At 31.6% G+C, this 16,955-nt stretch overlaps 1 protein-coding gene across 1 annotated transcript; it reads right to left on the bottom strand.

Annotated features, from left to right (window-relative positions):
- Window positions 1–1,553: 1,553 nt before the first annotated feature.
- On the bottom strand, window positions 1,554–16,635 carry LOC124362812. Its single transcript, XM_046817641.1, has 4 exons — window positions 16,400–16,635; window positions 11,855–11,985; window positions 6,434–6,580; window positions 1,554–2,376 (listed from the first exon to the last, which is right to left on the bottom strand). The coding sequence occupies exons 2-4, from the start codon at window positions 11,974–11,976 to the stop codon at window positions 1,653–1,655; spliced, it is 993 nt and encodes a 330-aa protein (XP_046673597.1). The 5' UTR covers window positions 11,977–11,985; window positions 16,400–16,635; the 3' UTR covers window positions 1,554–1,652.
- Window positions 16,636–16,955: the final 320 nt, after the last annotated feature.

The following is a 16,955-nucleotide window of genomic DNA, read 5'->3' as shown; positions in this document are numbered from 1 at the left end:
TACATTATCTGTCATTATTTACTAAGATAATTACATACACTTTTATAAAAATATTTAATAAAATATTTTAAAAATAAATATTTTAATAAAATATTTTATACACTTGTATAAAATATTTCCAAATAATCACAGGATCTCACAAAATACAATCTTCACACGCCACAATACAAAAACCTCCATAAAGGTTATTCAAATATTACTTCATGAACTTAATTGTTGATCAGCTGATATTGCCAACCTTTGCAAAGAAAAATATGACGATAAAAAGTGTTGAATAAATGGATCAGCTGTTACTCACAACCTAAACATTAGTTAATATTTATGCAGATAAGAATATGCATTTTTTGTGCGTCTGTTTTTATTTTTAAATAAAGCTAAATTTCAATACCTATTATTAATTTTTTTTCCTAAGTAATTCACATGAATCTTTCCAGAATTAAATGTTCTACAGATCTGTTTAAGAAAAAAATGACCTTTATTTAAACATTTATGGAAGTAATCTTACGTTAAACACAAAAATGTGTTATTTCTTTGCACCAATTCTTGTGTTTTTACGTAAGATATCTCTGAAAGTATTGCATTTACAGCTCTGGGACGAATTTTAATAAATTTGTCAGATATAAAAACATAAAAAACAATCGTATTTGTATCTTTGTAACTACCTTTACCATTTTTATACGGCCTGACTTCACCAAGGGTTCTGAAATCCGGGCGAAATCTTTCGCTAGGCGTAACTCGCTAACGAAGCGTTTCCGGGCATATGGTTATATGAACTTTTTTTTACTTGTTTTTAGCTATAGAATTAAGCTCTCGAGAGATTGCTGTTTAGTTTTGAATCACCCTGTATAAAATTTCATATTTGTATATGTTAAATGTTAATAAATATGTGAATTTGAAATACGTATATTCTTTTTGAAACACATTGTATTTAATTTTTCTGAGTCTCACAGCTACTAAGATATTACTTTTTGTTTCATTGTGGCCAGCTGACATTTATTGTTTGGTGATCTGAGAGGGCGGGGGAGGGAAAAACACTTTACAGCTGTAGTCAGTGTGGTGTAAAATAACATGTTTGAATAGTAGTCTAAGCTAAACATTGTTCATTCCGGTTGTTGTGAATAATAAAATGTATGCTTCTCAAAAACATTTTTTGAGGTGACATAAGATAGTTCTATATTCTACATGGGTCTGTAAATATTATATTTATAATTAATTTAAAACACTTAGATTATAATTTGGTAAAGTGTTATAGCTATGATTTCTTTACAACTCAAGCTAATGCAATTTGTTTATAATGCCAACTAAACCATGAATAATTAGTAATTCATGAGAGCTAAAATGCTGTTAAAAATTAGCATGTCAATGGATTTTCTACTTATTTTTAAGCGTTATTTTCTAGTCAATTATTATGTTAAATAATAAATGTTAAGGCTTAATGACAGGAATAGATACTTACTGACATTTACGCTTATTTAGATCTTAAGGCCAATTTTCAACTGATCCTGTTTTGTTTGACTATCTGTTGAGGTTTTCAAGGGAGGTAAACAATCAAATCTGAAAAGATACAACTTTTAATAACGTATAAGCAAGATACATAAGAAACCTCATCCAAACTCATATAAATAGTCAATTAATACTGTTTATTTACTTTGCTACCTATATACATTATAAATTAAATTTGAATAGCCTATCACAGTTGAAACACCTTTCCTGCAAACAGGGCAAACCTGTTTCAGGGATAAAACCGTCTGTCCACAAATATTACATAGACAACAATGGCCACAAGGCATAACAGCACAAGTCACTAGAGCAGTAATGCACTTGACACATCTCACATTCAAGGGGGAAATGTCATCAGCACTTAACAGATTGGTTTTGTCAGGTGTTGATGATGACTGAACAGCACCATCCACTCCACTGGCACTGTTTGGTCCTTTCAGTTCTATTTTACTGGCCCCATCATCAGACGCAGCTGTAAGGCCTTTTTCATCTGATACTTGGTTTTGATAAATGTTCAAACTCGAGAATTGGCAGTTACCGGGCATTCCTGGAGGATTCGATGACATTTCGATGAACTCTGGAGGTGGTTCCTCTTCAACAGGGGGTTGTATACTCGGTGGCCTGCTGACCGTATGTGACGGTGGCTGGGAAACGGCTGCTGACGGCTGCATAGGCTCTTCAGTTTTTATGTTTACTGCCATTGATTGTTGATGCTGTATACCATTTCTATAATACATGTTATTATTCGCATGGGCAGCCTGGGGACTATACCTTTCCAATGGCATTCTTTGATACAAGTGGTTCTGCATATCTGGTCTGCGCCGTCTTCTCCTCTGATCAACAAGTTCTCCTAGTGATGTGAATTTAGCAGTGTACCTATAAACAAAATTTACAAATCAAGCAGCTTCTTAACCAGTTTTTCATATAAAACGGTACTTTAGTGAACTATTTTAACCCATTACAGGTGAAAGACATACGCTACATGTCCGACTGTTTAGTGGACCAAACGCCGAAAGACGTGCGCTACGCGTCCTCTGTTCGGTGTTTAGCAATTACTGTTCATTTAGTGCTTTTTCCACTAAAATGTGCTTGGATTATCTCAATTATGTTTGGTACTTATTGTTTTCACAATAATAGCCTACAAATAATATCAGCTGGAATGATATGGTATCAGCTGTTACTAATGTGATCTTCACTTTCAGTTTTGTTTGTAGTAAATGGCGATCGGTTTCATTTGTTGTTTACCTGTGTTCTTCAGAACTTGAAACATTGTTATTAGAAAGTTTCAATGACTAAGAATATGGTGACAACAATGATTTGTTTGACGGTGAATTAGTTTGTGTTTGTCAGCGAATGTTAGTGTATAATACCGAGCTTAATTTATTTTATTATTTTAGTTCAGTATTTATCTAAATAAATAAATGCATATAGTATTACATAAAAATATATAACATGTTAAAATACTGCAGTTAATAGTAAATTTTATTTTAAATATATAGTTTTAAGTTAAGTCAGCTCATCACTATATAAATTTGGCATGCACCAACTGATAAACTATGCAAATTACTTAATGCTGTATTGGTTTTTATTACAGGTTAAATTATGAACTACTAGGACAGCACTTCAAAGACTTATTGGGTGGGCGTTAGTGAATCCTGTCTCTCGAGGACCTGAAAAAATTCTTTTCAAACTGTGTGTCCACACAATATTTGAGAACAAACTAACCTAAAGAGTTGAAATTGTAAACAAAGCTTTATTTCTCTACAGACAACATTGATTTGAAGATAGTGCATATTAATCAATGAGATTTTGTTGAGCATAAACAAACATTTTTACATTGGTCTTATGGGCATCTATGAAGGCAATGAGAAAATAATTTATTTGAATAACAAAATGCTTGAACATTACATTAAAAAACCAACAGTAAACAATAAAATTTTGGAAAGGTTGAACATCTTGTAAAAGGCAATAATTGTTGAACGGACTAACAGTAATGCTTCCAGTGTGGGGCAGCATCAAAGGTGCTTCCATAGCTCATGCAGATGGAGACGAAAAAAAAAACATTACTCGAGGTAGTACCAAAGTAAAATATAAAATTCTAAAGAGCTGATTACTAATACTTTAGACCTAACACACTTGTGATGATGTGTTAGAATCAATCAAGAAAATACAAATTACTGTATATTCCAAATATTTTTATTAAAACTACCAAAATTGTTAATTTGTTTACATATCTACAGTTTTTCATACAGGAAGTAAAACAAAAACACGTCTTAGCAATTGGTAATTTGTATATTCCCGATCAGCTGTTGTCCGAGAATAGACTTATTTGAATTTGAAATTTAGCTTCGTCACGTAACTAGATGTAATATTGTGGCTTTCCAAGCATATATTAAACAATTCTGTATTGGAATTTAATAATATGAAGCCATGGCATCGATTATCAATCATCACGTAAAAGTATCATGGTTCCACATATATCACATTGCCAACCAATATAAAGAATCCATTAGAAAGTTATTTGCAATGGAAGTTACCAAAGTGTAGTTAATTCACCATCTGTAGAATTAGTAGGAACTGGTACCGAACTGTATCTTCCACATTTACCCCCGGAATAAGAGCATAATAAACGTAATCAATTACTGTCTCTTAAATATTTTGTGTTTGTTTTAAGATAATGCAAAAATAGAATCATGCCATCATGAGAGCACAACTACAAAGTGAGTACAATACTATAAATACTGAGAGTCAAGTCAAAATGTCAAGTTCATTAGATAGATTACAGTCAAGGACTAAAAAACTCAGCAGAAGATTCCTCTTACACTTAACAATTGGTTGGACAATTTGGTGTGAAAAACAGTTTGCACTGTCCGACCCATCACTTCAGTGGGACAGTTGTTCAACAATTAGTTGATCAGAATGATAAATAATGGGTTTTTCACCAACCATCATCCAACCAATCAAATCCAAGTACAATTCATTTTGTACAATGTACAGAATTATGTGACATTTATTAAATATCAAATATTGAAATGACTAAACAAAAGGTCGACATTCAACACCATTTTAAAATACTACTTACAGCGATTCATTATGTATTAAATCATTATATATACACATGATTTAAAGTAAATATTTTTTCTCTCTTGTAAAAAACAGAATAAAGAGGGATGTCAAGTAATTTTATCTTTGGTGCTTGTTTAAATTTTATTTTATCTTTAATAAGTTTTACTTCCTGTGAAATTGTTCTTAAAAACATTATACCCAAATAACCAGATTTCCTTTTAATAAATTCTAATCTGGTGTTTCTATAGTTTTAAATTCCCAGTATCTAGTATTGTTATCTCCTAAGATGGAGTTTTTATGTATTATTCTGTAGTAAAACTAACAGTTTCTAAAATGTGTAAGTCCAGTTCCCTAAAGTGGCATTTTACTGACTCTCCATTCCAACATCAGCATAGTTCTAACAGCTTGTTTCTGAAGTAAGAGAATTTTATTTAAGTTTCCAATAGATGTACTACCACAATAATTACTTACACCATATGCTATATGGGTCTGAATAAAAGAATTATAAACAAGTTTTAGAGTATTAAGGTAACATAAACTAATCATTTTCCAAAGTGCACAAGTACCAGCAGAAATGTTAGATTTAAAATAACCTATGTGGATGCCTGAGTTCAAATGATTATCAATATAAAGTCTAAGGAATTTTGTGGTAGCCATCTGTTCTAATACATAATTACCTATTAATTAATGGATTTATTTTTTGTAATTGTGTTATCCTAAATGTTATAAAATTGGTGTTTTCTCTACTGAAAAGTAAAAGTTTTGAGGAAAAAATTTACCAATCTGTTATAGGTTTCAAAAACAAGATATTTCAACTTTTCCACTCACTCTCCCAAAAAAATTCTGTGGCAAACCCTTAATGTAACGGAGAAATAATAATGGACTCAAAAAGGAACGAACCATGTATTTAATTAAATAAAAAATTAATGAGGAAGTAATTTTATGTAGTTGATTGTATTTTACATGACTAATTTCAACATATTGCTTACTGTTCTATAAATATAATCATAACAAATTTAGGGCTTTGTTATTTATTCTAATATTGTTTAATGTATTTAACAAACTAATAATAATGTAAGAATAATGCAATGTGATAAATAATGCAATATGCTAACGATGCTAACCTAATAGTAAATGGAGGAAAAAAGACCATATAGAGAGCTCAGTACAGGAAAATCTCTTATTGCTTAACAAATTCTTTATTCAGAAAAACCATCTTCTAAATGGCTCAAAAACAAATTACATCTCACTTTGCAAAAAGCAATGTAGAACCAACTGGGGATATTAACTTCACTACATAAAAATACAACGTAGAAGCAAGACTCTTGAATGTGGCCATCCAAGCTGTAGTTCCGCAATAAGGGTGGGTCTCATTCATGGCCACCCAACCTGTGAGTACTCGCCTCGAAATGAAGTACTGACCTGCACAGCTGCAATGATCGGGGTCATGTGAGTGGTAATTATCTCACATTTCCATCTGAGTACTAAGGGTTAAATGGCGTAGGTGGCGCTCGATGATCACACACATTACAGTAACCACATGCTCTCTGCCCACAGACTCTGTAAACAATGTGGTGACATTACAGACTATAGCAGTCTTTCGGCTTGCGTCGATCTTCATTAACAGTTTCACTAATCACATCTTGTAAACACGATATTTGGGATTAATAAAACTCCTGAATCAACAAGGAGCTGTCAAATTATTTTTAGATTTCATAAGTTCTTAGAGACAATACTGTAGTTTAATTTCATGTAATAAAGAATTTGACTGTTGACTATAAAGGATGTTCTGATTTAATTGTTGTTTACCCTGCAAGGACATGCTCACTTACTGATAAATATTTATTAACATTTAAAATATACATACTCTTTATGTGCTTGTAAAATACTCATATCTTGTTGCTTCAATGGTGAAACTGCAGATTTTTGATTCCTGGACTGAAGTGTCAAACAATGTTTTTGTAGTGCTGACTGGAACTCTTTAAACATTACAGTAACACTGATGTCTGGATGCCTGTAATAAAATAAATTTGGTAAGCAAAAAGGAAATACTAAAACTCAATAGAAAATATTAAGTGACACTGACTGAATTTTTTATTGATATGTCTGATGGTTGCCTTTAAGGCGGAAAGCTAAACAAGATTTGAGAACAAATTATGAAATATTTTTACATCTTTACTTAGTACCTAGTTTAAAATAATTAGCCGTTGCACATGGTCAAAATAATAAATCTATACTATCCATTTAGTTTTTGGTCACTAAATACTATTTAACATATTTGGTATCGAGGTAGTAGTATTGTTTGGCGTGTTCGCCAAGATTACACAATGTGGCTATGAGTAGACATAATGTTAACTTAAATACACTAATACTGTACCAAAGATTATTAAAGTATCACATTATGATGTGTCATTTAACATTAGACAATGCGGTGATTGATAGTCAAAGTATTAATACTATTTAACCTAAGCCTCTTTATTTTGTCCTTCTTATAATACATAGCCTACATAGCCAATTCATGAGTCAGAATAAACAGTACATCATATTTTTTTTAAACATGACCTCTAGAAAAGAGGTTAATTCTGAACTAAATGGTTGAAGGATGGCATCTTATCGTTCCTGAGTTAAGGGATAAGGGTCATGAACTAACAGATAGTCCAGCTGGCGGAGTTTAGGATTTGAGGAACATGAGATAGTCTGAAATAGAATGAGCAGAGTTAGCATTCATCTCAACCCTGTCAGGAGGCAGGGTCAAGGATTAATGTGGTTTGCAAGGAATCTTATAAATGTAAATGAATCACAAAATGTTTCGCTAAGCACTAATTTTAAGAACAGCTGTACCAATTCGGCTAATTCTTTTTGTAAAATATTCAATTTAAATCCGAGGAAGCTTTAAAAAAAGAAAAATCTGACAAGTTACCTGAAAATTTTCTTTATTTGGAAAAAATGGTAATATTTACATAATAAAAAATCTAACTGATACTAAAAGCTGTTTGACACTTTCAGTAGAAATTCGTCAAAGAGGCAAAAACGTTTGTTTACAATTAAAATTTTAGAATAGTGCTTGATTAGTTGTGATACAGATAGCGAAAACAAAGTTAATATACAGGGTGACACAGAATAACGGGAACATTTAAAAAAAAAAATCTAAAAAATAAGAGTGATGGAAGAAAATGGTTTTATTTGTATTAAAAGAAACATCAAAACTTGCCATTTATGAAACACTGATGGAATTTTTGATTTTTTAAAAACAGCATCCTTTAGGTGGCGTCCTCGTCTACGAATGCATTCTTGAAATCTGCGGTGGAGATTCCTCATTGACCGCTGCAACATCTCAACTGGAATACTGTTAAATTCATCCCGAATTCTGTTTTAACTCATTTACAGTTCTTGGTCGAGTTGTGAACACTTTAGTTTTGAGGTAGCCCCACACAAAGAAATCGCACACGGTCAAATCTGGCGATCTAGGGGGCCAGGAAACGTTACAGAATCTTGAGATGACACGGTTACCAAACAATACTCGCACAGCTTCCATTGACTGTCGTGCAGTGTGTGATGTCGCACCATCCTGTTGAAACCAGGATTCTTGAACGTCTGGACAATTTTTCAGTTCAGGTGTAACGAAACGTTGTAACATTTCAACGATCAGAATTGATAGTTACTGCAATCCCCTGTTCATCCTCAAAAAAATAAGGTCCAATGATCCCATGTAATGAAACAGCACACCATACTGTAACCTTAATAGCGTGTAAAGGGCGCTCATGAAGTTCATTAGGATTTCTGTCTGCCCAGTATCGGTAGTTCTGCTTGTTAACATAACCTGTGAGATGAAAGTGGGCCTCATCTGACGTCCACAACTTGCTTAGAAATTCATCTTCATTAGTTATGTGTGTTAACATTTGTTGGCAGAATTGCAATCGCGACTGGTAATCATTTTCCTTCAACTGTTGCACTATCTGCAGCTTGTAGGGGTGAAATTTTAATTCTAAATAAATAATTCTGCGAACACTCTCACAGGACTTTTCAACCGCAGCTGATTGCTTACGAATCGAACGGCGTGGACTCCTCAATACAGATCGGCGTACAACATCAATGTTCTGTGCAGTACGAGCACTTCTTGGTCGTCCCGTTGGTTTCTTCTTTAAAGCTGACCCACTCTTTTAAAAATTATTAATCCAACTTCTAATAGCATGTTTTGACGGAACAGAATCATGACGTCCTAAGTTGTAAAAACGTCGGAACTCAATCTGGGCAGCTTTCAAACTATCACCGTTTTTATAAAACATTTTTATAGCTAACGCACACTGTTACCAGTTCCACTGGTCCATGGCTACTGTAATGGCGGCTTGTTTACTTGGTCACTGTCACTGTCCCGCAGTGCTGCCACCTGCTCAGGGCTGCCACGACGCGTTACAAAAATTCCCATTATTCTGTGTCACCCTGTATAACTTTTATTCTAGATTGTGCCAGTGACGAATTTAATACATCCATATAATGCATTCTAAATACTGTTTAAACACTACTATAAAACCAACCACAATGAACCAAAGCTGTGAATGTTTCCACTTAAGGTACTCAAACAGGTAGGATTCCTTGGCATTGTGATATGACATTTTAACAGTAGCTCAAAGAAAAAAGCTCAGAGAAATGAACACTAACATTGAATGATACATTCTTCCCCAGACTAGAGTCTGAAAAACTATAATGCAAAACCTTATAAACAATTATTTTGAAATGTTGCATGAACTTAATAAGGATTCCACCCTTATAACAGAAGTAGATAGGTTTTCCCCGCTTCTCAGCCCTCCGTATGTATGTATATTTTCTTCACCGGGACAATAAGGCAAACTGAACTATGGCACTGGGAATATCTTAAATACTGAAAGTAAATTACAAAAGTAGGAAGTAGGCGCTTTTTGACTGATGTAGATTGCAGAGAGCTAAATACATATATAGTTTTTCTTCAGGGCAATAAACAAACTCAACTGTGGCACCGTAATTGAATTCAAACAGTTAGAATAAAATGGATATACAGACAACTTTTGATTGAGATAGGCTTCTTACTGTTATTTAAGAGTATTTTTTTTTTGTAAGTTCACAAAGACATTCTACATGAATGAGTAGCTGTCTGCAAGTTTGTATTCCATCCATGCTGCCAATTAAAATATTTGGAGTGGTATCTTCTCTGCAGCCCAACATTGCTTCACAATTTAGTGGCATGCCAAAGCCTTTGATTTAAGTTGATGTACACTCAGCTATACATAACATTATCGAAGAATAAATAAATAAAATTCCTAGAAAAGCTTTAAATTTTACAATTTCAAGAACTAGAGGATACTCCAGCAAGTAGTGTTTGTTAAATCTCGACAGAAAGCACAAACAAAAAATCTATTCTATCCATTACAAAAACCTTTTAAACAATTACAACTCAATTATTAATGCAGAAAACAGATTTGAAGTTTCCAACAGCTTTAGTTATTCTTCCTCTGACCTAATCATTTGGCAGTCCAATCATCGGGTCAGAAATCTTTCTTCTATTTAGTTGTAAAATATATTTATATTGCCAACCTGTTAGGATAACAATGATGCCAATAATTATGACAAATTAATGAATGATTATTCATTTGCTTTGATTTAATAATGAGTCTAGATAAAAAAAAAATCAATAGTATTGTTGAATTATCATTATGAATTACACAAGCTACCGAGGCACTTTCACTTTATTAATAAACGCTCATTTAGTTTTATTAATAAAAATTTACTTTACATAAGAAACTAGAGTTTCCAATATTTCACATTGCACATTTGACAAAATCTTCGTAAAAATATTGTTTTCTTTGTGTTTTGATTACATTATTTATTATTCTGGTTTCCATAACAATGTCATTTATAAGGTCTGTTAAGTACTGCAGAAAACCCATGCAGCAGTGCCAGCTTTTGACAATACAGCATTGCCAATTTGTTCACCTGATACAGTGCTGCTGATCAGAATGTTCTACAGGTAATACAATATAAACAACAGAAACTCTGTACATATCATTACACCAGGTGTGCCAGACCACCCCTGCAGTATGTATAGCGGGAGAACGGTTTGGTATATTGACATAAAGCAAAAAGCTTTCCCCATAAATCACCCATGGTGAGTCCATTAAAAATATGTCCATCAAAATCTATGTACAGGGTGTTGCAAAATTAAATGCCGATTGTTTGAATCAAAAAAGTTTAAAAAGTAAGCATAGGGGAAATCATACATAATTTTAAATGTCTTGATAAAAGGAACTTATTGACGAAAACAAAATTTACTTATCTCAATCTGTTTCAAAATGGTGGCCGATTTTTTTGAAAAATGATTAAATTTACGGTATACCCTGTATTTTTTAAATCTGTTTCAGTTTTGTTTATTCCAATTTCTCATTCACAAGAAACTCAGCTTCGTTTTATTATGGCATATGACTACTTTTAAGAGTATTTTGGTGTTGATCTCCGAATTCAAATTTTGAATACTTCAAAATTCATTTAAGTCAACATATTTAAATATCTATAAGCATAAAGGTGTACATAATTTTGAAGGTCTCATTAAGATAAATAAAGTGTGTATTTACACATTTTTGTATTTTTAATGGTTTTCAAATAAACAAGGAAAGATTTGCTTTTCATGTAGTTTTTCCAATGTTTTATAGTGTAACCTTAGCCATTCTTAATTTGTACTACTTTAGAAAAGAACTTACTGTATAAGAAAACACAAAATTAAACATTCAAGCATTTTTAATAGTAATGTATTATTAAAAAGAAGTCTAAGGTACAAGAAAAACCAAATACTTCTGTACAGGCCAAAACGGTTTTTGGAAATTTCTTCAAGTAATACAGATTGTAATTTATAAATCGAAAAATGGACTATGAGTCAGCTGGCTTGGTTGACTTAGTGACCCCACAGTCTGAGGCACCAGAACTTCAAGTATGAGCTAGCTAGCTTGTATCTAAACTACTGTATATAGAAATCAACTCACAAAGAAATGAACGATTTGTCCTCGAGCTTAAAAATGTGAGTTATGGCAGTTTATAAAAGTTTGTATTGTAGCTCAAAGCTTTGGATACCACTATATAAAACGTAGGATGGCGAGGTTATGATCTCTTGTTATTTGAGATGAAACAGCCCGTTAATAGGACAAAAGTGGATAGGGATCATAAAAACAAATTCTTTCAGGTTGACCTACAGTAGGCCATATCAACTTTTTATCATATACCTGTATTAAATTGGTACTTATTATATTTAGATACAGTAACAAACCTCTGACATTCTTCTTCATATATTTTAAGAAGAGGTTTAGGTTCAATTAAAGCTCTTTGAATCAACCGGTTCAAGTAATACTCAGCATTTCCAGGATCTGCTTTGATCACAGCCGAATCCATTTTGGCTACCTAAAAAGAAAATGCCAATATTAGATGACGTAAAACTTATGGTAATGATTTTTATATTTACCATAACCATTTATATCTAGTAGCCTATTGAACAAAGTAATCTCATTACATGTTTTACTATGTTATATCTCAAACTGTCAAATGACCTGTTCTGTTCATTTACAAATTTATTAATTCTAAAATTTTCTTATTACCATCATAGTTACTCATAAGACCAATGTAAACATATTTACAACCGTTCAGGGAAGTCTTCTGATTTCATATAACACAAACTCCATTTAACATAGAAATGAAGTTTTATGTTAACATTTCAAGTCAGTGTGTTCTTGAGATTTTGTTCGGATAGAGAAACGGAAATTAAATTTTTCCAGCTGTTTAAGTTATAGCAGTAAAATAACAAATAGGCATATGATAGAAAATGTCCTACTTAGAATGGTAAATTTTAAAATATGTTTACATTTAACTAAATAAGGAATTACATTTTATATATGTTCTTCACTTAGTTATCAAATATTGTATGCAATTGACTAAGTTAATAGGAAATCAAATCATCAATCTTATATAAATAAATGTTTACACGTTATTGACTTGTAATAACTTGTTATTTTAGCCAATTACTCAAGCATATTTTTAATTTATGAAGACGACAGTATAAGCTGATTGCAGCAATATGTTAAATTGTATTTTGTCACACAAAATTATTTATTTTTTAAAGTCTAACAGTCCGAATAAAATCTAAAGCATAGCTTTTTCTTATATTTATGGTTATGTATATCACATCTAGTTTTATATTTTCTTTCATTAACACACTCAGTGTGGGTGGATCACCGGCAAGCCAAAGAATCCTGGTGCGCCGTACGGCGGGATCACCAGCGCGACTCATTGCCTAGGAATACAAGACTGCTCAGTTTTTTCAGTATCCAGAGACCCTTATATAGGCGAAAATTTCGCAGTCAATGTGTTAAATAGGCTAAAATACATGCAAAATTTGGGGTTGTCATTATTTCAGTTCTTTGAAAACAGGGGAGCAAGTTCCCGATTATGTAATCCTTTTCTAATTCTCGGTGCATATTTCTGACATTTAAAAACTAGATCAATATAGGCACTGTTTTACCATAAAGTAATACCATGCACAATTTGGGTATGAAAGAAGGCATAGTAGGCACTAATAAACATATTACTACTTACTCTGAGTTTGTTTCCTTAACAAATAGCTTCAGTAATCCTAAATAGTTTCGTACAAAGATGTTGTGTATTTATATGCCATTTCAGTATAGGTACCACTGTATTATTCATTGCTAGACTTTTATCGAACTGCAGTTTTTCAATGTCTTTCCCTAACCCCCATCTGTGTATAATATTTATCTAACCTACGTGTTATACTACTTGGGAAATCATTTATTGCGATTAAAAATAGAAAAAGATCCATGACAGATCCTTGAGGAACACCTGATTTAATTATTTGAAAGTTGGAAATCTCATTTTTTCTGACAAACCTGTTTTCTGTTACAAGAGTCATTAAACAGTTTTTCTTGTCTCTCAAGCCATAATATTAAAATTTTGTCAGTAATATTTTGTATGAAATACAATAAAATGCTTTGGTCAAACCAATCAGTATAGCACAAGTCAACATTTTGTCTTTAAAACCATTTAAAATAAAATTAACTACATTTTCCACTGTTTTAATAGTACTCAAACTTGTTATGAACCCAACTGTTTGACACAAAGTAACTCATTATCTACAAAGATATTATTCAGTAGATCTTTTATACAGGCTCCAAAAATCTTGCTTATTATAGGGAGTTGTGAGATAGGCCTGTAATTTGATGGATCAGACTTTGTTCCTTTCTTTAAAGATAGATACTACCTTTGTTACTTTTAGTAGATCTGGAAAAACTTCTGCAAATAATGCCCTATTGAACATAAATACTAAAGGTTTGATTATTAAGTAAATGATTTCTTTGATTATTCTATTTGCCAACCCGTAACAACCCTCACTTTCCAACATGCTAAAACTACTGACAATCTTTTTAAGCTTACAAATTTCTTTGCGACATTTTTACATTCATGTAACTATTTATATATTGTGCATTGCTCCCATTTCACTGAATGATGGGTAAATTTATATTAATTTCTGTTGCTACATAAACAAAATAGTTGCTAAAATTATTCCAGTTAATTGAACATTCAGTATCTCTACTCGTTTTTTCTAGATTCTACCCTAATAACCTTTTATGCAGCTTTGTAATTTGTTTTAGAATCTTCAATAAAAAAATAAATAACTGTGTTAAATAATTTTTTGCTCATTTATTTTAAATTTATATATATTTTTTTTAGTACATTTCTTTCAATTGTTTTCTCCTACCTCGGCTATCACCATATTGAACATATTTTATTAAATCAGACAATAAATCTTTCTTTATTATCTCTCAATTCATCATTGTATCATACTTGTTTATTGTTTTGGTTTACTATTTCTCTGCTTCTTTGATTTTAGAGGACATTTCTCAAAAGAATCACTAAAAATGCTTAATACATTATAAATCATCAGTTCTACATTATTCTATGAAAGCACACAGCTTCAGTAAGTCTTACTTAACAATTCTTTAAAACTGAAAATAGTTTGTAAGACAGATCTCTATAAATATATGACAATTCTTTCTTATTACATCTTCCTTAATTATCTGACAAAATAAGCTATAATGATCAAGAAGTGTGGTCTATAAACTTCGCACCTAGGTTAGTTGTACTGTATACTTTTTGTTATATTATGAATACAAGCTAATCCTTTAGTAGGATTCTTGTTAAAAGTAATATAAATCACATCATCTCAAAAGATTTTTACGATGTTGCATGATTGTTGTGAGTTTTCAAGTATATTTATATTAAGATCTCCTGATATAATCAAGTCACATAGGGACATGAACTTTCTAGTAATTAATATATCCTAATAAATGGTCTAGGTAATTTGTTAAAAAATAAGTTGCCAATCAAGATTTCAATGTTGTTAACGTATTCAGCTCATTCTCCTGAACAAATGATGGACTATGTAATATAAATACAACTAGTCTATATACGTAGGTCTATGGTTTTATACGGAGAGGGGGAGAATCATAAATAAATATTTCCTTTAATAATTGAAATGGAAATGTTATTATGTTGTTATATTTGTGTACTGTTCTTTTTTTTATCTTCCGTATTAACTGCACCCGATATTAACCACTCTGTCCAGTATCTTCATTGCCTCTTGTATAACCATGGCTTCGGCTACTCTAAGTACCACAACGCGGTAACTAATACTGGAAATTAGCTTTTAAAGTTATTTACATGTTAGAGTGTACTATATAAGCAATTAAATATTAAAAAATTAGTTTCTTCCTTTTTAATAGGTTAGTGCTTTTTTCAGAGTGAAAGTATGAGTGTCGTGTATTATTTTTAAATCGAGAAAAACATATTTTTACCCCATCAGATGTTACCAGGTGGTTTGCAACTAGATTTGTACATACAATATTAGGAAGTTATGGTTACGTTATTTTTGTTTATTTATTAAACTTATGTAAGTTTTCTACATTATTTATTTGTAAGTTTGTAAATAATTTTAAAAATTAATTATTTTAAAATTTACATTTATCCACACCGGTAAGGAGATTCGTGTAATTAACCTATTGTAATTAATCGTCCTTTTGAACAAAACAATATTTAGGGAATAAAAATAAAAATCTAATGAATTTTAGAACAGTAAAAGTGGAACTAGGCTACTTTTGTTGCAAGTTAAATAAACTACAGAACAAGGAAATATTACTCTGTGCCAGAAAAGCAGTTTAATTAAAAATTTTTTATAATTCTGTTATTTGTAATTTCTAGCCCTACCCCTTGAAACATTTTACTGTTTTGATGAGGAGGGCGGTGGCAATAGGTTAATAACGCGAAACTTATTTTTTGCCACTTCGAGGGTTAAATTCACATTTAACGAAAAAGTTTGTAGTAGGCTAAGTTCACAATGAAGTTTAGACGACTGACACTTCCAATCAGGTTCCAATAATATACGCCACAACAACCTCAGACAATTTATGCATGATTTCCAAAAATATTCCAACACTTAAGTCTGCATCAACAATTGTTTCAACATTATAATTAAAAAGCTTAAATAAAAGAATTTACTGCATTAAGTAGGTAAAATGTTAGATGGATGCAAATTAGCAAGAAAAAAGGTGTAGGCTAAATAAAATAAAATTTATTGCCCATAGCCTGATTGGCTTTTATTAACATTTCCAAAAATGGTGAATAACAGTTTTGTCATTCTAAGCTAAGCTATGTGTATAATCTTCCACTCCAATATTATGGTAAGCCATGTATTTTAACGGTACTTATTTGTTGAGAGCTATTTAATTTTTACTGTCTAAAGTCTACTTACTTCGGTATACAATAAAATGCTTGTTCATTTTCTTATCCACACAAAATAATTAGTTTAACATTTATATGGTCCATCAAGCACACATCGTCAAAAGATCCAGATTCAAGAACAAAGCAGCAATAATCCTCCACTAATAAAATAATTACATTTTTTAAATATAAAAATTAAAATACTAACAAAAACACAAACGTACATATTCAATCGCCATTTTACTTCAGTTGACCGATTGGGAGTAGACCAGCCAATCACAACACAACTACAGTTTAGAAAATAATATCGTCTGTCATTTCTCTCCAGTATTCTTTCTTCCGTTAGTTAGAATGATTGTTTTTGCATGAAACACTATATGAAATGTGCATGTTAGTTTGATAACTCAGAATAGTAATTTAATTTTATAGTAACATTAAATTTTCGGCATCTTTACTGACTGAATTATAATATGCATTTATATTTTGTTTGATATACTGCGTATATTAATCAAATATAAAGATTAAATGATTAATGTTCAACACAACTCTTTACACAGTATTTATAAAATGTTGTAGGATATTTCATT

The sequence above is a fragment of the Homalodisca vitripennis genome, chromosome 5 (assembly GCF_021130785.1).
Source record: "Homalodisca vitripennis isolate AUS2020 chromosome 5, UT_GWSS_2.1, whole genome shotgun sequence".
Taxonomy (NCBI): domain Eukaryota; kingdom Metazoa; phylum Arthropoda; class Insecta; order Hemiptera; family Cicadellidae; genus Homalodisca; species Homalodisca vitripennis.
This window is presented reverse-complemented; position numbering and strand designations above follow the sequence as displayed.

Coding starts and splice junctions, on each gene's coding strand:
- LOC124362812 (XM_046817641.1), bottom strand. CDS start 11,976: ATGGATTCGGCTGTGATCAAAGCAGATCCTGGAAATGCTGAGTATTAC. Junction 6,581..11,854: donor TATGAAGAAGAATGTCAGAG/GTTTGTTACTGT, acceptor ATTTTATTACAG/GCATCCAGACATCAGTGTTA. Junction 2,377..6,433: donor ATTTTACAAGCACATAAAGA/GTATGTATATTT, acceptor TTTTGTTTATAG/GTACACTGCTAAATTCACAT.